Source organism: Haliotis asinina, chromosome 6, assembly GCF_037392515.1.
Source record: "Haliotis asinina isolate JCU_RB_2024 chromosome 6, JCU_Hal_asi_v2, whole genome shotgun sequence".
In the NCBI taxonomy this organism is placed as follows: Eukaryota; Metazoa; Mollusca; class Gastropoda; order Lepetellida; family Haliotidae; genus Haliotis; species Haliotis asinina.
Window position 1 is genome coordinate 65,204,931 of NC_090285.1, and position 22,243 is coordinate 65,227,173.

A 22,243-nucleotide genomic window follows, 5' to 3' on the forward strand; every position below is an offset into this window, starting at 1 on the left:
ACTAGAAGAAGTTCACAGGGCTACAAACGTTTCGAGAATAGCTAGCCTTGTTATTTTGTGACACGCCAGAGCCTGAACAGGTCCCGTTCGTGATCATTAAGAGGAAGGAACAATATTGATCGATCTAATAGGGTATAGGTAAAGTTCTCATTTCCCTCAGCATCTTCTTTCATGTCGGGTAAACATCGACGCCTGATTATCAGGGAGGGCAATCCGGATTTTGATCGAGTACAATGAGTTGGAACTCCCTGCCCTTTGATCTAAAGCTAGTACTAACTCTCACACGCTTCAAAAAGACAAAAAAAACCTCTTTCAACGTTTCATAGAAATCAACGAATTATCTTGGGCAATCGAACTGTGACTTAGCATTGCCTTTGTTGGCGGACGTCAGCGTTACACAAAACACTCTTATTATTGGTTCGATGAAATTTAAATTCTATCTTGATTCAGGTTTAATGAAAGAAATAACTCACGGGTTCATAAAGAGGTGAAATCAGTTCAGTGTGTAATATAGTTTGTGTCATCTAAGAAACCAATGCTTGCGAGAATTGTCATGTGCACACTGGTCTATTGGTAAATCACACAGCACTTTCGTCTAAAAAAAATAAACATTATAGGGCCTTTGGGTTATAGACACATGACAGTCATCGTTGCCTTCTTGATATTAATAGTACATACAATCCATTTACGAACGTAATCAAGAACCTGACGAGGTAAATCAAACCAGTCGGTTGAAGTGAATCTCAATTTATCACAGACAACCAAACCAGAACATTAACTATCACCTCGAATATTTGAGCATGTCCTGAGAAACGACAAATACTTCACATTATATGTTGTAACGAGTTTATTCACAACCGCTATGACAACCGAGGTAAAACCAAAAAGTATCACGCGGAGCCAGGCGTCATGTTGCTTTCTCGAAAGTGTTAATGAACCTTGTTGGCCGCCTCATAAGGAGTGAGTATCGTTTAACGCCATTTTTATCCCAGCAGTTTGAACGCCTTCAACGTAAGAATCTAGTCAATACAATTTGCACAAGACCTCATGATAACGAAGTTCTTTCCTCCATGACGCCCAGCGTACGCCAATAAGCGATAAACTCACCTGCGGAGACTCCTCGCCTTAGCCATTGTCTTGTTACAACAGCAGCAGCGACGTCAGGTGACGAGGACAAGCTCAAGTCCCACGTCTTTGCATTATCTAGAAAATAACAGACAGTATTGTACGTATCTGTCACACGAGAACTATGCCCTGTGCCCAAAAGAAATTCTGGTTTGGTTGTACCAACGGAATGTCGAAACAAGCTGGTCGACAGGTTTTGGGTAAAAACAAAACCATTCCCGCTCTACATCGCGAGGGTACGCCTGTGATTGGAATAAATGTTCGCTGTGGCGAGTGAATTCGCTGGGGATATTTTCGGACAAAGACCCGTTTTCCAAAAGCACTAATAATGGACAAGGTTTGCGTTATTCAGCTTTCCATCCTTGGGACAACACGTGACCATGCCGGTAGTTACAGAGCAACCGTTCCATCATAGAGGGTCAAGAAAAAAACCCACCCCAATTGTTTTCTCGTGACAAAGGAATACAATATTTTCAATCGTGCCCTGACCCTTCTACAACTCCTTCAAATGAATGGTTGCTCGCTAACTTACCACCAATCAGAACGGGTGTGGTGGAAATCTCTTCAATGTTTGATTTAATGTGCCATACTTAACGAGTTTCATTTAATCCCTTTTATGGCTCTAGCTGCCATGTCAAGATTTATGTACACAACCTGATTAATTCAAATTGTTTTCACACCTGTTCTGGGTTTAGGAACTGAAACGACACAAGAAAATTTCATCGTCCCAGACATGTCGAATCCCCTCTTAATGTAAGCAGTGCATAATGGTTTGATTTATAACATGGATTTTCTAAGCGAAAACTTAAAAGCAACATGTCGAATCCGCTTTTGACGTAAGAAAGGCGTAAATGTTTAACCCACAAACACGTATAATCTAAGTGAAAACACCTTGCATTAAGTTCGAACACAACCCTCTTTGCAGTGACTACAAATTAAAGTTTGAAGCTCTCATAAAATCCACAGGATACTTAGTAGCCAGCCACTTCTTGTTAGGAAAAATGGGGTACACGTTCAACTATCGATGTGCCTAGTGTTCTCTATTTCCAGTTGTTTTCATTAAGGTTTACAAACATAACCACATTGTCAAAACGGGTATAATGACCTCTCTTGCGTTTCACAAGATTCCGACTAAATTGATGGAGCAGAGACCATCGGGCAACGATCCACTTAGGTACGTTTAAAGGCAGTCCTTGTCCATTTCCACTTCGCATTTGTGGGTCGGGAATTAATAAAATTTTATGTATCTAATCAATATGTGATGATAGATAAAAATTAACCGATTTCCCCTCCTTCATCACCCAATTTATACGTTAGATCAGGAGACCTAACTTTATGAGTAAGCTACCGCCAAGAGAAACTACACTGTTAATTACTGTTTTTGGGGTGGTTAAATAATTGCAAATCATAGTAACCTGTTAGAATGAAAAAACTATGTACCAACGCAGAAACGTTTTTAAAAGTGGGTTTTTCTTAAATGCGTGTTTTTAAGGTAAAACTATGGCCTCAAATATTTAAGCATAGCTATGCCATGTGCACATTGTGACATCAATTAGAAATTGTCAATTCAGGAGTACCCGTAAAGTTATAATGGACCATTGACAACTTTGTCAATGTTCAAGTAACAGCTGCGATCAGCACTTTTTCAGTTTGGAAAACACTCGCATGCAAAATCTGCATGTAATCTTGACTCTTGTAATGGTTTGCATGACCGATGTTTGATAGAAACCTGACAGTAAATACCAAGTTGGTAGAAGTACATGTAAGACTTGGTGGTTAATTTTCACACATTGACATACAGGGTTTCCTATACCGGGGAATTCAAACCAAATGTATAAATGCACCCGATATTGGAGGATATTGCTTTTGAGCAACATCAAGTTCAGTAACTTTTGGATAGTAATTTTCTTTTCTTGAAGGAAACCACAATCCTTGGCTTTGGGAGTGGCTTTTGAGCAGCAACTGCTTTTGCCAAACCTACACGCATTTTTGGAATCCTTGTCCCTAGTAGCTTGGGTTTGTGCTCTCATGCATCAGGGGATATTGTTCCAAAGGAACCAAGAATCTGAATGCTACGTTTACTTTAAGTAAGTCTTGGTACATACCTCCAGTAAAGCTTACCTTCACCCCGTGAATGCATGTCATGGCAAACAAACCAATCACCAAAACAGGGATAGCAGTGAACGAACAAGCTATGGTAAGTTTAAAAACAAAGAATATATTTAATGAAACTGCCAGTTGGTTGATACTTTGGAAAATATAGCTTCTTGTTTATCCACCTGCTTGCCATTTACCTGATAGTCCCTGTGCCTCCGGTGCCATGGTTGTAGAGGTCCACCACTTGTGAGGGACTGACTGCATTCACCAAAAAGGACCAAGAAACTGGTCAAAGCCAGCCAAATGCAACATAGTTTTGAGGTCTCAAATTTTGAAACCTAATTTTATTACAAAATTTCATTGTGAACATTCTTCCTATGAACAATTTGTTCACGAGTGAAGAGGGGGGAAAAAATGACAGATTTTGAAATTCCGACATCTACACATAAAACCATGACTTTATTTGCCAATTTTACTAATTCTTTTCTTGTTGGATTACATAAGTAGCTGCTGTTAAATGCCAAAAAGAAAAAGACACTACAAACCACAATGATAAATGTGAAATATTACAAAGTTTGTGAAATGAACTTGATGACAAGTTGGTTGTGAGCCAAATGAGTACACACATTTGCCATGATTTAGGCTTGTTTCTTTACAGCGAATGATAAAAATAAATGCACTAATGAAACAAAAGTCTTCCAGCACAAAAGGACAATGATTACAGCAAATGAGTAAAATAGCTTCCAGTACAATTTGGAAATTCCATGATTTGAATTCCTTCACCTTTAAGTGATTCATGATTGATGTTCAAGTGTGTCCGATGGGTAACTGTTTATGCAATTTTGTTAATCACAACAGCTGCCAGACCTTTTAGATTTTTAAAGGCCATATGATTTTGAATAGTATCCATGTATCAAGCTGGTAAATAGGTGGAGAAAGTTCCAATTCTTGCACAAAATAACTCCAATTTTGGCTCGATCTTCTTTCCAAATGTGGGGATGTTAGGATGAATATGTACATATATATTCCATGAGGAAACAGCCAGAAGTAAAAAATTTCAAATTTTGCTCAGCAATTTTTGTTTTTAGTTTCAACAAAGGATGAAAGGCAGGTCGACCTCTTGATTTAGCCCCAATTTTGACCGTATGAATCCTGGTACCACTGAGAGTCATTTCCACCGTAGCCACCATATCCAGACTGATCTAAGGGCTGTTGAGGGATAGGCTGGTTACCCCAGCTATCCAGATTCCTCCTCTTTGATTGTCCCACGTGCAACTCCATCCCTGCTTTCCTCTTTCCCCCTCTCAACTGCTTCGGTTGGGCGTTTCCTCTGCCCCTGGGGCCTACCACGCCTCGGCCACGGGCGCCACGCCCAGGGCCTCCCCGCACCCCTGGCCCACCTCGGGAAGGGCCTCGGGGCGGGGCCCCACGCCCACGGATAGCCTGTAAAGCAAAAAAACACTTGTAGACTATCAACCTTACTTACCAAAATAAGAAAAAAGATAAACTCCATAAAATTGAACTTGAAAGTTCTTAACAATTATTTCTTAATGATCTCTACATATGAATATATCTACATATATATATACACGAACCTAACATGTATGTGTGCTCCCTCTTAGAAATTTTGAAGGTTCAGGTTCTTGTTCAGATTTCGTTTTCAAATTTTGGGCCAAAATGTAGGCAGTTACATTTTTGGTACTTTTGATAGCTTTTCCTTTTTGGTTGCCAATTCTGGCAAATTTTTGAAATTTTGATTTTCACTGCCTTTTTAATTTTGTTGATATGAATCGTGCTATTCCCTCCATTAGGGGAAGTAGCATAGCGTCACATCTTTAATATACACAGCTAGGGAACGCCAGTTCTACAACTTTGATATAGATCTGGAACTGATACTGTGATACTCGCGTGTAAAGGCAGTAAGGATGATAGAACAGGTTTACTAACCATTGGGGGAGGGGGGCCGCCACGCCCACGGCCTCGGGGGACTGGGGGACCATAGCCTCCATAGTAGTCATCGTAGTCAAACCAACCATAATCTTCATAGTAGGGATCTGAAACAAGTCCCACACAGAGCTTTGTTACGATTTACTACACCACATAGCTACCTCATCAACTCAAACAGGGTTCCGCCCAAACAAAACAAAATTTTACTACTCAAAACAGTCAAAAGCCAAAAAACAAAATTTCGTAACTGCCATTTTTGAATGCTACTACATCTACAATACCGCACAAACTTTCCAAAGCAAGCAATTTTGACAGCCAAAACGTCACCATTTCCTTCGAGGACCATACAATTGAAGTGAGCCAAAGAGGATACAGGAACAACTAAGGAAGGACATACACATGTAGATGCTTACCTCCATATCTTCCTTGTGGAGGTGGTGGCCGGAAGCCACCTCTTCGCGGGGGCCCACTTGGAGGGGGCATTCTCCCGCCAGCTGGGGGACCCCAGAAGTCGTCGTATCTGAGGGAAAACACAATCATAGCTATGGTACTTTGACAAAAGGGTTTGGGGGAAAATGCTCACTTAATATCCATATATCTGTAGTTGTACATTCAATCCACACATCCACAAAGATTGTGTAGAAAGCGATACAACAATTCTCTCCACAGATTTACATTCCCACTAGAAAGCAGTCAGCTTAAGATGGGCTGTCTTCTGTGGTACTTGTCAACCTGCTGCATGCAAAAGATGTTGTCCTAATTACACTTCCAACTTTTACATTGTCTATTGATTTTAAAACACATTCATGATATTGTAAATAACGGTGAAAATATTAATATGGAAAGAAAGTGGCAAGGTCCAGAACACGTGGCACTAAGGGAAGTTCTCTATAATGTATCAGTGAGGATGTATATGTGTGCGCGTGCATGCAAGCAACTATAAAATTAGCCTGATATTCCATGTGTTATATATTGGTGTACCTACAACAGAGCTACAGATAACTGTTTGGGTCACTGAAAAATGTGCTCACTAGGGTTTATCTTAACTGGTATCCATTTCTTCCCGAGTTAACCAAAAATTGTACTCGCCTCACTCAAATTGGGTATTTTGCCATTTTACATTAATTTCAAATATATAATAAAGTGTAAATGCATGTGTTTGGTATTTATATTTGAAATGAGAAACGATAGACTGCAAGGTGCCCATTTCATCGGCATGCAAGCTAAGATTCTACATTTGAGTGTACGCATGCAAGATTATTTTTTTAAGTTTTACAAAACTTTCGGTGCACATGTGTGCAATACACTTAATAGAAACATTTTTCACAGAAATATCTGAATAATTTACAAAGATTCTAACTGGACCTCAAATGTGTAAAAAAAAATTTGTCTGCATTGAAATAATCCAAACGCAACTGCAAAGAGCAAATTCATACCCCATAAAGCCTCTCATGTATTGTCTTCTTTCATTGTCCCTCTTCCTTTGTTCTTTCTTCTTGTTCTCTGATGGTGGTTTGGCTAAAGAAATGTCGATTTCCATGCCTCCAACTTTCTGTAAAGACAAAAATTACTTTGCTTTTGGTATCCATAAATCACAGGTATGTGGAAGGAGTTGTGCACAACTATACCTTGGCCCTTTTCAATCTTCCAATACATTTGAGTATCAACTACAGATGTCAAGGTCCAGAAGTAATTACAGCTATGTAGTTGCATACTCAATCTAAACATTCAACAAGAATGTGTAGAAAGCGGTACAACGTTTCTCTCCACAGATACTTATAACCATTAATAACCACAAGTTCAAAATGGCCTTTCTTCTGTGGCAATTATCAACCTGTATTACAGGGAAGGACTTCTGGCATTGCTCAACTGAAGAGCAACTACATATCTTAAGATTATTCAGCGGGGATCTGTGAGGTGAATGAAGAGATGTCTGAAAGTTCACAGGTATTGCTGTAATATTGCCTATGTGCTGAGATTCTTAACCTGAGCTGCTTATGACAAAAACATTTTATCTTACTGTGTTGTTTAGAGTTTCCATTGCTTTGACTGCATGATCTCTATCTTCAAAGTGAACAAATCCATAGTCCTTGATTTTCTTCACTCGTTCAACTTTGCCGAAGGCTTCAAACTTTTCTTTAAGTATTTCTTCTGTCACATCCGCCGTCAAATTGCGAACATATAGCACTTTTACCTGAAACAAGATTTCAAAGTTCAACATAGTAGGAAAAATGAGCTAATTTTAGTCACTTTTGAGTAGCCAGAAGGTATCTTACTTCAAACATTCACCAGGTGCAGTACTAGTACTGTTCACATCAATTCCCTATTCAACTGTTGTAAAGTATCAATTACTAGAGAATCATAGAATTCAGTGCACATCAGCCCACATCTGAAGTAACAAGCATACCTTAAGCATGGTCTCATCATCTGGCTCTTCCTGAGGATCAGCCCAGTCAACAATAATGTCACAACCCCAGACTTTAACACGGCCACTTCCTAGTTTCCTTTTGGCAGTGGAAGCAGATTTGTGGCTGTCATATTCCAAGAATGAGAATCCTCTGTTTTTCAGTTTCTGGTTGTCTGCTGATCCGTACACTATCACATCTGTGAGACCCTCTAGAAGAAAGAGTAAACAGTGAAGACATGAATGTCATTTACAGACTTCAAAAGACACAAGACAGACTGTACTGGGAACTGCACTATCTTGTTCTTATTTTATCAACAAAGACTGAAGGGATGGTTTCCAGTGTTAGTTCAGTCATATTGTAGAGCTTCAATGACACATTAAAACTAACCTGTTCTTTTCCCAAATTCTTCTCGGATTTCCTCCTTAGTTTTATTTTTGGGAATGTTTCCAACAAATAACCTCAGGTTGGCAATTGAGATGTTAACTTTCAATGTCTTGCCCTTTCTGATTTCATAGTTGTCCAGCTGAAATAGCAACAGATAATGAGCATTACTGATTTTTCAGTTTGAGCAAACTGCAATATTAATGTGCCCGGCAAACCATTCCCCATGTATATTGGGTATGATGACAAGATCACATATGGCTGTGTAAAATTGTACAGAAACAATTCTGCCTTTACACAAGATACATAACTTTATTTCAGTGATTTACAAAAGCAAATGTCAACATACTGTTTGCCTTTTAACAACCTGAGATACAGCTTAAATTTGCTGAGCGAAAATAATTGCAATGTACGATAACAGTACTTTTGCAAAGCATTCAACTGAACAGGTACCTGCTTGACTGCTTCTTGTGCCCCTACTTTCTCACAGAATGTGACAAAGCAGTATCCCCTGTTAAGGCCTGTCAGGGGATCCATCATTAGTCGGAGATCCCAGATCCTTCCACATTTCTCGAACAATGGAATAAGTTCGTCTTCAAACAGATCTTTCGGAATTTTGCCAACAAAGACCTGAAATGATGAACAATACTAAAAATAGTAATTTGTTAAACTTGATGCAAGAGACTATAAAGTGAATAGTTCATTTTCATTTTTTCAAGTATTTTATGTATTCATGAGGCTGTTGATGTGAATTATGCCCATCCCTCCATTACAGGAAGGAGTACTATCTGCAGAGCTCTAAACTGATATATGGTACTTTGCTAGGTGAAACAATCAATCTATGGCAGGTTTTGCGTGGAGAAATAAAATTACAAATATGTAGTCCATATGTTTTGAGTGAAATTTTCATTACAATCCTGAATGATCTATGTGTTGCTGTTTCAACATACTTAACTTAAGCAGATCAGAATGTATGTGTTCAGAACATGCATAAAAAATATTTTTTTTTTGTTTTTTAATTTTTTTTTGGTGTGTGCAGAACACTGACACTAAGAATGTCATGCTATATCAATACTTCATTGAAGTCTAGAAGTATAAGTATCTCTTTTGAGCCTTTAAACTTATGAGGAATTCTGGTTAGGTAAAAACAAACCTCGTGACCAGGACCTGGCTGTACATCCTCCTCATTAGGTGGAGGCCCTCCATACTTTCTCTGACCCGTAGTGACATCCAAGGAATATCCAGTTCTATCTAAAATTTCCTGAAATAAAGAAAAATTGAATTACATAAATACATTAGAAACGACAATTTTCCTTGGTCAAAGAAGTGAATGTAATGTCAGAAATATATGACCAAAAAAACAACAAAACAGAATAAGGTTTCTTCCGTTGAGAAATTATTAGTTAGTGATTAATATGTATGTTGAAGAATACGACAAACCATGTCACGAACGACTTCACCTTATATGCAACAGTAACTCACTTTCAACTTGGCTTCATCTGGGCCCTTGGCTTGTGTTGCTGCACCACCTTGCTTGCTCTTCTGGCGGTACGTTTTCATTTGTCCACACAAAAATGCACTTTTATTGCCCACATGTTCTAAGTTGCTGTCACAAAACTGTTTCAGGACCTCTATTGCATCAGTGGCATTGAATTCTTTAAGCGCGTCTAGTGCGCGTTCATCTAGATCTGATGGGGTGAGTTTTCCTGAAACAGGAGAACAAATACTTACTGTATGTGATGACTAAATAATGCTACACCAAAACTCTTCAAATACAAACGAACAATGTCAAAATAAATGTTGGCATTATCTCAGGAGTAGTGTAATCTCACCAGAATAAGGCTGTCTAGTACGCACGTTAAAAGTTAGCTACCTTCCCATACCTGTTAAATAAATTTTGACCAACTCTTCAGACACTTTTCTGTCAATTCCATAGTCAATTAATTTTTGCAAGTCCTCCGCTCTGCCGTTAATTTCAAAATCCATTTGGTCGTCTTTTTCGTCTTCGGCTAATAATTTGTCTTCTGTCATTTGGTCCATTTGCTCCTCACCGTTTGTGGTCATTACTGCAAAAAAGATAAAACATTCAATCATTTCTTTATAATTCGGATACAAACAATTAAGCTGAAACATCAATTTCATCCAACCCAACGTCAGAAATGGTTATTTATGCCGTCCTGTAAAATAACTTTGTTTACTACTTCATCATAACTATTGATAAGGACGCGTACACATTGACGGGGCATATCATTGTTGAACAAAGAATATTTATGAATTGACCGGAACAAAAATACTTGTTTAAATAATTCCATAAAGTGAGACTCATATTAATGTACTTCTCAAATAACCACTCATGAATACAGAATATATTCCACTATCAACTGAAGGTACCCAAGCCCAAGGAAAAAAAACCGACCGTATCCTGTTGACCTACTTCGATGACTGATCGGCGTGGGTCGTCGGCAGTCATGCCCACGCGGGGAGACCACGTGTTTGCAAATAGCAAAATTAACCGACGTACAAAAGAGATGAACAACTCAACGAGCATGTGAGGCCCAGAATAGATTTCAAACGCTTAGGTTTGCAAACTCAGACACTAAAAATCCACTGTCACCCAAGTCAGATACAACAAACAACCAGGACAAAGAAATCCCTTTGTCTTGCACCACGCACATCATGGCCATGAAGGTGGTTAGCAAGGAGTCAAGCAAAGGCTCATATTTGAAAAACGTTTTCAGCAGGCAATTGTGATATAAATGCAAGCACAAATGCACAAAACTGTTCCAGGTAACCTAAACAATAAGTTCTTACCTCGCAGAGCTTTAAGAAAACTCCTCTACCGCAGTAAGACCTTTCAAAATTTACTGGTAGAAATTTGTTGGCCAAGGTAGAAAAAGGATAAATGGCGGAGAGGTCACGTGACATATCGTCGGGGGCCTCTTCTTTGACGACAGGTTACAGATTTATCATATTTTTATGTTTTCCCAAACATTAACTTTTCATATGACATGATTAAGTATAATGCCATCTGGAAATTATTTTTTTGGTCGTAATTTCAAATTCAATCATAGTATTTTGCACATCGTTCCAGTTCAGCAAACCGGTTTCAGTGTTATATGCAAATTTACCTGTGTACGCCTTTCTTAGTGGCAACTTACATTGTGATATTAAGCTTGAGGGGTGATATAAATTAATTAACAGTTGAGTGGGACTTTTACTAGAAAGAAAGAATATATTAAAGCATGCCACCAAAATAACAGTCGTAAGACCATGATACAATATTATAAAACAGTTTTACAAATCTGATCGCTTGACCGTCTTTAGTTCTTACATGTAATATTGTACAATTTACTTAATGTTGACGGATACACACAGATCAACCAATACTTATTCATAAAAAAACTGTTTTATTTATGATTTCACAGTAGTGCAATATATTGAACGTTGCAACATTTAAAATTTCAGATACTTTTAGCAACGCATATGATATATGGTTTGTCGTAAGGAATATGTAAGCTCCATGTGGGCTGCAGTGAAGTTCAGCCTGGGTTTGTTTGCGAAAAGACTTTATGGCTAAGAGGAAGATCAGTTATTTTAGAGACAGCTAACTCTTGACATGAAGTACTATTGACGTGGCGTAGTTGTTGTGTCGACCATGAAATGTTCACATATTGTTACCATTATCAGCTTAATGTTAGGGTCTGTCGTTTTGGAACCACCTCAAAATGGTAAACAGTCTGCTAAGGATTTGACAAGTCAGCCGGGGCACCTGAAGCCGTTTGGATCAGGTCGTCCAAGTAGACAGATTGATTCAGTTGATGGTTTTCCCGACCAAAGGGCGTTTTTGACAGACTATGTTTTTGGGTCTAAGCCACTAAAGATGACAGGAGCTGCAAAGTTATCACCTGCTTTTACTTTGTGGACAGACGATTATTTTCTGTCGCTTGATTTACCGGAAGAGAGTATCGTTCATCTTGAAACAATAAAGAAGGAGAGCAGAGATCAAAATACTGAAGATATGAAGTTTCAAGATTTTGTAAAGATTTACAACAAAACAGAACACTACATGGTCGATGGTGTCCCAGAGTATCTCGGGTACATTTCTGTGTATATTTTTACTGATGTATCCAAAATGTCTGCTTTCAGTTGTAAAGTTGTAACTATTAGAGTTATTCGTCCCGTTTGTCAAAAAGTGAGTCATTTATCTTTTGCATTTTATCAATTTTTATTCATATGAAGCGTGCACATTTGGTAGTACTATAACACTGTACATTGAGTGAAGGTCAAAATATGTTTATTGTTTTTCAGGCCTCTGGCATATTATACCCAGGACTTACACATACATTATATAATCACATAGAGCTAGAATACATAGATGATTCTAATAGAATATATTCATGATGTTCATCTGGAAGAGATATGAGGCAACAATCAGTAATTTTTGTAATCTCTAGGCACTTTGGACCCAGAAGACATAAAGACATAAATATCATTATACTGCAGATTGTAAATGTGTATTTCCAGAGGTGACTTGGTGTTCCCATGTGCAGTCCAGTGTACTCAGTTAATGGAAGAAAGTGTGGTCACTGCGGTATGTCAGATTTCCAAGTTAAGTGAAAATGCTAGAAACTTGCACATATGCCCTTTCAAATGTTACTTTAGCAAATTATCTTATGAACATGGGCATGCTGTCATGTTTGGTGTTACTTCAGTTAATGGTGTACTTCCACTTTGTATTTTCTCTGCACATTTTCTTAACTTATGATGACTAATGTAGTACACATTTCAGAAAACAGCACATCTAAATTGTTGTATGCTATTTTTCCGTAGATGATGTGGTTCAGCAGTGGGGGAACTAAGTCCGTAGTCCATGCTGATGCTGTAGACAACATCAACTGTCTCTATCGTGGAAACAAGACGTTCATAATGGTGGATACCAGCAAGTACAGAGACAAGGTGGGGAGGGTACAAAATACTGAACACCTTTCTACTGACACTATAACCCTTTGATTCTATAGAGTGTAAAGTAATAAGAAATATTCTAATTAAGGTGAATGTCCATTTTTTTATCACGCTTGATGATTAGGATAGTGAAATTTTTACATGCGAAAAACCTAACAACCCCCATGAGCCTCCTCATTTCTTACACTGTACCAACAAATATACATTTTCACAGAAGTGTGTCTAAGTAAATATATGTAACTTGACATTACCAACACATATTCTGAATTATCTTCTCTGAGCTTCAACATGTTACAAATTCTTCTGAGACATAGACAATGGTAATTATACAGATCAATTTTGTAACCCCCCACACCCCCCTCCAGTCCACACATGGGGCAATTAGCACCTGTCATGTAATATGTATAGGCGTGTCATCTCAAAGAAATAATATAGCCAGAGGGTGTAATTAGTATGGGCTTGTCCTGCATTGTTAATTCATTGTTGTACATTACTTCGTTCTTTGTCCTTTGTCATTGATTGACCATTGTGGATACTGAGGTGGGTCACTATCAGTTAAATACCTTACCATATCATAGGGATGCCGCGATATATCAATGCATCAATACCTTTTCTAAGACGATAGTTATCAATACATTCAAAACTAATTATTTTTATTTTTGATAGTTTCATTTGAAATATGTGTATGTATTGTTTGCTTTTTGCAATTGTATCATGTTTGTTAATGTTTTGAGAGTTATAGATAATTATTGTTCTTGTTCCAGGATTGAAAATTAGAAGTTTTTAATCTCTGAGGATAAAAAATGTTCTTTTTCGTATACATTTATGAAATATGAAATCTTAATGTTCAAAATGTAACTAAATTAATGCAATAATGCTGCAAAATAGGCTATGCAATGCATATCAATTCGTGACATGGGTATTGTGATACATATCCATTCATGAAACTTATGTATCATGACATACCTTCCATTTCCCCAATGTAACTTGTAAAAATGTAGGCATTTCATAAATAAGTCACAATATCTTTACATCAAGTCAAAGACAGCATCGTTGCATTGAGTCATGGAAAGTGGCATCAAGTCATAATTTAGCACTGGATCAAGTCACTGAAAATGATTTAGATAGCAGCATTGCATCAAGACATAGATGATATTTTATCAATACCATAGCAGCACTGCATACGTTTGTTGATCATACCATTTTGTCAAGTCATGGATTGGCAGTACTTCACAAGAGCATTGTTTATACCTTCATGTCAGATCGGATTCACAACACCGCACAAAATGATTAACTATACCTTTGTGTCAAATCATGGATTGGCTGCACAGCATAAAATGATTGAGTACACCAATGTACCACTACATCAAGGCATAGTCAGTAGCACTCCATCAGTGCCTAGTATCACTGCAGTAAGTCATAGCAAAGACCATATAATGAAATATTAGTATGGTCTCTGGTTAGGGGGACTACCATGGGAATAGTTCATGAAATTTGAAGTAAATAATTCGAGCATTAGAAGGGCATTACTGCTTTCTTCTAATAAAGGAATCTGACTAAATACAACAATTTTCAACAAAACATTTATCCCCCATCATAGTACAATCTTTTTTAAAAATCTACTGGTAAGACAAAAGTTCACCTACCTATTTACTAAGTCTTAGATCCTTAAGTCAAAATGAGGACATGCTGGCCAAAAATAATGAGTGGGATTTTCCTCGGTATATATATGGGATACCCAAACAGGAAACAGTATGAAGGTGTGTGTTTAGAGAAAGGATGATCCTCTGTTCCAGTGAACACACAAAGAACCTGTGTCCTTTGTTCCATGGTTGTGTAACAACAAGCTGTCAAGGCCTGCAAGCAATTAACACCTTGTTAATAACTTCCATTAAGCCTGCCGTACAAAGCCTGTCTCCTGAACAATTGAGTGCAGATGTGCCATTCAGAGGCTGGCTAATTAGTTCAATATATAGTTATGCTGGTTTCCTGGGTGTGAAACTGAGACCCAGGAATTTGAAGGCTTCATGACAGGTGTATGTCATGTTGTACATTTCAGGTGTCAACTTCTTAGTGAAAAAATTATGTTTCTTTTATTCTGTTATCTTTTCAACAAATCCAACTTATCCTTGTAATATTTTGTAAATTTTGTTGTATTGCAGTGGTCTGTCAAAATGAAAATGCTTAAGAGTTCTTCCCATTCCCCCATCCCAAATAATATTTGTAATTGATATATACTAGAATTATTAATGAAACCTAACACAACAATTATTAGAGGACTCACAAAAATAACTAAAAGTCCTCCAATTACGAACAGTACTTAGGGTTGAACCACTTTTTGTTACCTCTGTTGATTTGTGTAAGAAAGAATATGGTGGAATGGAAGGAAGCCTTTCCTGAAAAGGTAGAAATACCTGAAAGAAAAGTCACTGATACATGTAGGAGTCAGGAAGGTAGTCTGAGTAATTGAGTAAATGTTGAAATATGCATTGTAGACTAATGATTAGTCTTTGAATATATATAATTTTGATAGAAACAAATAGTTCTTTATATACTGAAAGTGAGAATGTATATTCTAAAGAAAAGGGGACTTCCTTCAATTAGGTATTTATCATTGCAGAAAGGCTTTATAAACATATTTGTATTCATGAAAAATATAAATAACATGAATATGGATTGGCACAACAAGCCAAATGCTTATGTAATTCCTCTCCAATAACTATAATATCATACACTCAAAAATTTATACAGTTCAGAGGCAATGAATTATTTCAGAAAAAAGCAAAAAGAACAGATATTTCCACAAAGGCATGAGATCATTCATATTCGGGTAAATAGGTCTACACAAGTTGCATTAAAAAGATTCATAGTAATTGTAGTCTAGAAAAATTTGAATCTATTTGAAAGCAGTATGTATGTATGTATGTATGTATGTATGTATGTATGTATGTATGTATGTATGTATGTATGTATGTATGTATGTATGTATGTATGTATGTATGTATGTATGTATGTATGTATGTATGTATGTATGTATGTATGTATGTATGAACAGAGTCAAGAATGAGCTTATTAATTCTGTTGCTTGAAGTTTGATTACCTTGAAGAACTGTATTTAAGTCAAAGCCATTAGTGTAGAAAAATTGATCTGATCTTATTAAGTCATAATGAGGGCAAGAAAAGAAGTAGTGGAGAGAGTCTTCCCATGGATACTCACATGCACAATTTGGATTATCTGAAATGTGTCTATCAAAACGATGAGTGTTAAAGTCACTACACCCCAATCTGAGACGAGCATGAATTGTTTGACAAAATCTAGATCCAAAGTCTTTGTCAAAGAAAACATGTCTTTCTTTGGTCTGCAGTCGTTTATTGAATGAATTTACTGATTCTAAGTTAGTTATTTCAGATGGTAAATTGTTCCATAAGAGTATGGGGTTTGGTAAAAAGGACCGAGCATAGGACTCAACGAATTGTGAGAATACTATCAGTATTTCTCAGATTGTAAGAACTTCAAGCTGAAACATGTTCTGGAATTAAATCAGATAAGTAGTTTGGAGTAAGATTATTATTCATTTTGTAGAATAAAGTAAGTTTCTTGATTTCTCTACACTTGACTAATGGTACGAAGTTAGTTTCATTGTAGATTATTTCATGACTAGTTCCTCTCACGACTCCGCAAATCGTTTTTAGAGCGTCTAATTGAAAATTTTCGAAAATAATAGATTGTTCTGTTGTACAGTGGTCCCATATGTGGCAACCATAATCAAATTGTGGAAGTATAATAAGTATACATACATTCTAATGTATGTCTAGTTAAGCTTTTACTATCTCTTCAATTTGTTTTTTCCAATAACAATCTTTTTGAAAATGAACACCTAAATGTTTATGGGAATATACTTCAATTACTCGAGTTCCTTTCAATTACATATACTGATGTGTCATCAGCAGATAGTCGAATATTGCTGTTAATGACATCTACAATATTATTTATATACACTAAGAACAATAGCGGCCCTAAGACTGATCCCTGGGGGACCCCAACCGATATGTGTTTTAGATCTGATGATCGGCCATTATAACTACTCTTTGTACTCTGTTACTAAGATAACTGTGAAACCATTCATTTAAACTGCCACGTATTCCATAGGCCTGTAATTTAAACAGTACACCCTTATGCCATATTGTATCAAAAGCTTTACTAATGTCGCAGGAAACGGCTACTACTTCTTTTCCATGACCTAAGACATTTGCTATAAAGTCATATAGATATGTAAATTGATACACAGTGCAATCTCCCGGCATAAATCTGGGCCCCGTTTCACAAAACTCTCGTAAGCCTAAGATCTCGTAAGTTTTCTCGTAGCAACCGTAGCTCCTGCGTTACAGTATAGCAGGTACAATGGCTACGAGAAAACTTACGAGATCTTAGGCTTACGAGAGTTTTGTGAAACGGGGCACAGTGCTGCAAATTTGTTAAGACATTATTGTCCCGAAAGAAATTTAAAAACATATTTGAATACGCATTTTGCAAATGCCTTCCCAATACAGCTCGTAAGTGCAACGGGCCTGTAATTCTGACATTCAGTTACACTACCCTTCTTGTGCAACGGAAATACTGAAGCTTCTTTCCATGGTAGGAAATAAACATTCATGCAATGACTTATTAAATATATAAGTGAGGGGCAAAGAAATTGATTCTGCAGTCAACTTGATAAACTTATTACTTATTTTGTCAGGGCCAATTGCCTTGTTTACGTCAACTGATATCTTTAACTTCATTTTGATTCAAAACAATTTCACTTAATGAATTTTCATTGCTCAATTTTGGCTTGATCAATAAAGAAATCATTAAGTATGTTTGCTTTCTCACGTGCGTCTTCATAAATGACACCATTGTGATGCAATTGGGGGAAAGTGTCTCTGTTGTTATTACTCTTTTTCAGGTAATTGTTAACTAATTTCTACCATAGTTTTAAATTATTATTGTTATTTAATTTGTCATCATGTTTAGAATAATAATCTGATTTAGCTTTCTTTACCACTGTTGTCACCTTATTTCTAAGTTTTCTAAATTTTGCCCAATCATTATCTTGATTTCTACATTTGACTATTTGCAGAAAGGCTGGGCGGGGTGCAGACAATTCCCCATGCAGACTTTTCCCTACACATTAAAAAATATAAATAAGGGAAGGGATTATATTTAAGGGGCTGCGAGACATACAAACTAGATTGTTGCTGATAATCATTAATATGAAAATAGGTGTTTCTGTGTATGGAAATGCTATTGAATGGTGCGTGGATGAAACAATACTACCATAAGTGGCAGATCTTGTTTTATGTAAGTAGGAATCTGGTTTCAACATATTTTTATTCATGAAAGTGAATTTGGATTGGTGAACAAGCATTACTGCTGATGGTATTATGGTTGCTCCCATGCAGCATATAATACAACATAAAGTGGAGGGTTTGACATCATAGATATTGACTATTGTATAAATATAACACTTTAAATACAGTAGAACACGGATATAACGAACTCCAAGGGACCAAGGGATTTAGTTCGCTATATCCGTTGTTCGTTATTCACGTTTGACCGCCATATTAGCTTATAGAGATGAAGAGACACGTATATACATGGGCTACATATTTTTATTCTTGTACATTGACATTAAAATTCTGATTTCATTGTTCAAATACATTATCTAGAACATGTTTAACAATGTTTGTATTCCTCAAGATAGCCAGGTAGACGAGTTTTCAGCCAATCATTGACGAGGTTGGGGTCAACTGATGCACTTTCCCCGTGAGCTGATTTGCATACGATACCACACCTCTGTGTGAACCTGTCAATCCAAGCACTGTTGCAACTGAAATCTAAATGACCTAACTTGGATGCCAATTCATTTGCCTTAGTCTGCAACATGGGAATGTTTTCACTTCCCGCTCCTTGAAACGATTTGTAGAGCGCATCTTCCACATCTTGGTGATTTGCAGTTCGTAACTTCTTGCGGGCGGGGCCAAAATCACTAGAGACACATTTTGCCAGTATCGAGTCGCGATTCTTAATAATGGAACTGAGTGTTGATTTCGGAATGCCAAAGTCGAGAGCGATGTTTGTCTTCGATCTTACTCCTGATTCTACAGCCTGGATTATCTGAAGCTTTGTGTCAAAGGTGATAGCTTTACGTTTGCCTGCCATAGCGACGAGAGCGAACTGAAGATCTGTGTATCAGTCAAGCTTTTAAACATGATGTGTTTCTTTTGTTAATTAATTAATGACTATCAAACAATGTTGATTCACAGCCAACGAGGTTAAAAAATGTTGATTCACCGCCCACAAGGTTGATGTATACCGCTAAGTCGCTGAGTGGACACTGAGCTGACACTGAGTGAGTTTGTTACTCACATCGTTAATTGGGCTTGGGGTCAGGAAATCAGTTTGCTATAACCGTTAATTCGCTACTCACGAGTTCGTTATTCACGTATAATTTTAATGATATTATAAAGGGACCATTGACAGGACTTTTAAATTTGTTAATTTAATATCCGTTTGTTCGCTATATCCGTGTTTGCTATATCCATGTTCTACTGTATGTATAAATATATACAGATTACATCTAATAAAATTGTTCCCTTCAATTGTTGTCTAATGATCCATTGTAGAAATCAGTCGTGAGAAAGTAGTTTACTAAATTTTTTATTTATTTTTTGTTGAAAATTTTGAGAGGCATTATGTCTTGATTATATAATCATTGACTGATTGAACTATTTTCTGATTTACACAAGGAGTAATTTTTTTTTCTCTTCAAAATGGTATCCGGTTGTGTAAAAATATTAAGTCTTGTACTGCAAGTGAGGAAAAAGTGTAGGGCGTTTTCAGTCTGATATCCACAAGAACAACATGGGCTGTCTAATATCTGTTATACTTATCAGTGTTTAGATTGCTACATCAGAGTAGGATTCTGTTATGGATTAGTTTGATGACATTCTTAAAACGATTGAGGCATACTAAATATTTCCTCAAATGAAAGAACTCTCTCATGCTGTAAAGTTTTCAGTTTAACTACGTTGCAATTGTAATTTGGATGGTGCAACTAGGTTTTTATCTTAGTTGCTCCTGGTGCAAGTTAGCATCCCTCGATTTACGAGCCCTGACAGAATTTTACTTTAATCGTGTGCAGTTGGGGAGCTGGGGTAGCTTAGTGGTGAAAGCATTTGCTTATCACCCCGAAGACCCAGGTTTGATTCCCAACATGGGTACAGTGTATGAAGCTCACTTCTGGTGTCCCCAGCCATGATATTGCAGGTACATTGCTTAATGCAGTGTAAAATGATAAGCGCTGAAGGAATATCTGACAAAACCAAATTTTTAAGGGCATTAGATGTGGAATGCATAAGAAAGGCAAGATGGATGTCAACTCGATCAGGTGGTGAAAGAGCAAGCATACACTGTGAAACATTGTGTCATTCACAATAAAGAAGTTAATGTATCTTGCATTTGTTACATAAGGCAAGTTAATGTACTTGTTTTTGAGGTACTCTGTAGTATCATTTCGTATCCAATCTGAAAACTACTGTGACAAACTGTAGTGATCAGATTGCTGTTTCTACGGTACTTGGTATGTTGTCTTGAAGTATTTTTCATGCACCCTGGTAAGTTTAAAGTGCATCTTTACAGGAGAATTATACATTCTATCAGATGAATCCCAGTCCTTACACATACATACTTCCTTCAGTTAATCCGGCGACAGGATATGATGTCTATCAGGTCTTAAAAAGTTCACAAAGCTAAATATTAATCATATATTCCAGAACATATGTGACAATGAATTCAACAATTTGATCAGCAACTCTGTAATTACTTGTATGGCTGTTTTTCATGTTGACATTTTGCATATTGTATCTTTGTTCGTAGCTGTTATGACTACACATGTTCTTTGTAGTTGTCAGAAAGCTGTTGAATTGATCACACATTATGGGTTTACTTAAGTTGGCTTTAATACTGTTTTGGAGTCTAAGGTTTCACACTGGGCATGCTTCAGTTGGATACTGATTAATTTAACTACTTCATTTACATACTCAACCCTAACCCATCATGGATGGAGCTTTCAATGACATTGTGAAGAAAGTCCTCCACTGACACCTTCAGCTTACAATGTAATCCCTCCAAGGAGTAAATATTTTAATTGTATCAACCAAACAATGCATGACTTTGATGACTGTGGTTGAAACAGCTGCCTTGCCCTAGGACCCAAATATTTGTGTCTGGTCTCAGTTTGAATGAGGCCAGGATGCAGTATATGTGTCTGGTTAATGTCAGCTTTTGGTGTCAGGAGCCAAGCCTTTCACAGCCTTTGAAATCCAGGAGTATTCATGGCTTTAAATATGAGTTTTTATGCTTATCAAATAAAATGGTTGTTATGACATCCTTACAGGAAAATACATTGGCTGAAGGAATTTCCTGTTTGAATACAGAAAGGACACAACTATTTGATGTGATGGCCTGTTTGGGGAAATTGCCAAGTTTCATTCACTACATGTTTGTAGTATCTTCACATATTCACATTTCCCAATGTCATAGAAAAAAGTAACGTATTAAAAGCATCCTGAAATAACAGCCTTCTTTGAAATGTCAAGAATTCTGACAAAATTATTGTTAAATTCCCTGGATTAGCTGGCTTGCTAACATCATATCCTAGCTATGTACATTTGTGTTCAGGATGTGAATCACAGGATTATTTGGTCCACACAAGTATCTACAAACTGCAGTTTGGCATTAAACAAATTTGTAGGGTTAACTTGGCACGAGTTTTCCATTTTGCACATGCGTAAGGGGAGGTAACTGATATTAGTATGGGAATGTGTTTTGTACTTTCCTAGGTTTATGATGTTTTTCAGCCACTGAATAATGATATGAAAGCGGAATAATGTGGTCCTTCTCACTGTCTTTTCTCAGGTAGATCTTGATCGTCCGGAAGGCCTGTACTCCAGCATGGACGTTGACAGGTTTGTTACACTTCAGGCCACTACAAAACAAATGCTTGTTTCAGCAGGGATAATCTACAACAAGGATAGGCCACTCACTTACTTTCTTTGCCATTTGTACTAATTAACGTGTGCCTTGTCATGCTCCAACGCACACAGTCACTTGGCTCATTCCCAGCGCAACTTCAGCTGTGTTTAACAGAACATCAGCCATTTAATTGTATCAGTCAGAACTTTACAATGAGTGAATGAATTATAGTAAGAATTAAGAGCAAGAATTATACATGAATAAAAGAAAGAAAAAGAATACAAAAAGAAGTACATATGTGAATAAA

General features: G+C 37.1%; 2 protein-coding genes across 3 annotated transcripts in view; one reads left to right on the top strand and one right to left on the bottom strand.

Moving 5' to 3' along the window:
• Positions 1-3,533: 3,533 nt before the first annotated feature.
• Positions 3,534-10,895, bottom strand: LOC137287465 (heterogeneous nuclear ribonucleoprotein R-like). 2 transcript variants are annotated; one of them, XM_067819775.1, is made up of 12 exons: positions 10,770-10,895; positions 9,842-10,024; positions 9,441-9,664; positions 9,112-9,219; positions 8,412-8,588; positions 7,965-8,100; positions 7,577-7,785; positions 7,190-7,363; positions 6,606-6,721; positions 5,583-5,689; positions 5,170-5,276; positions 3,534-4,665 (listed from the first exon to the last, which is right to left on the bottom strand). In XM_067819775.1, the coding sequence occupies exons 2-12, from the start codon at positions 10,020-10,022 to the stop codon at positions 4,348-4,350; spliced, it is 1,857 nt and encodes a 618-aa protein (XP_067675876.1). In that variant the 5' UTR covers positions 10,023-10,024; positions 10,770-10,895; the 3' UTR covers positions 3,534-4,347. The 2 variants fall into 2 exon arrangements, with proteins under 2 accessions (XP_067675876.1, XP_067675877.1); XM_067819776.1 differs by lacking the exon at positions 5,170-5,276.
• A 598-nt stretch (positions 10,896-11,493) lies between these two features.
• The window catches only part of LOC137286430 (tRNA wybutosine-synthesizing protein 5-like), a 33,831-nt gene continuing 23,081 nt past the window's right edge, over positions 11,494-22,243 (top strand). The window contains exons 1-4 of the mRNA XM_067818286.1: positions 11,494-12,053; positions 12,483-12,549; positions 12,789-12,914; positions 21,880-21,929. Coding sequence (XP_067674387.1) covers positions 11,614-12,053; positions 12,483-12,549; positions 12,789-12,914; positions 21,880-21,929 — 683 coding nt within the window. The 5' untranslated portion in view covers positions 11,494-11,613. The remainder of the gene's footprint in view (positions 12,054-12,482; positions 12,550-12,788; positions 12,915-21,879; positions 21,930-22,243) is intronic.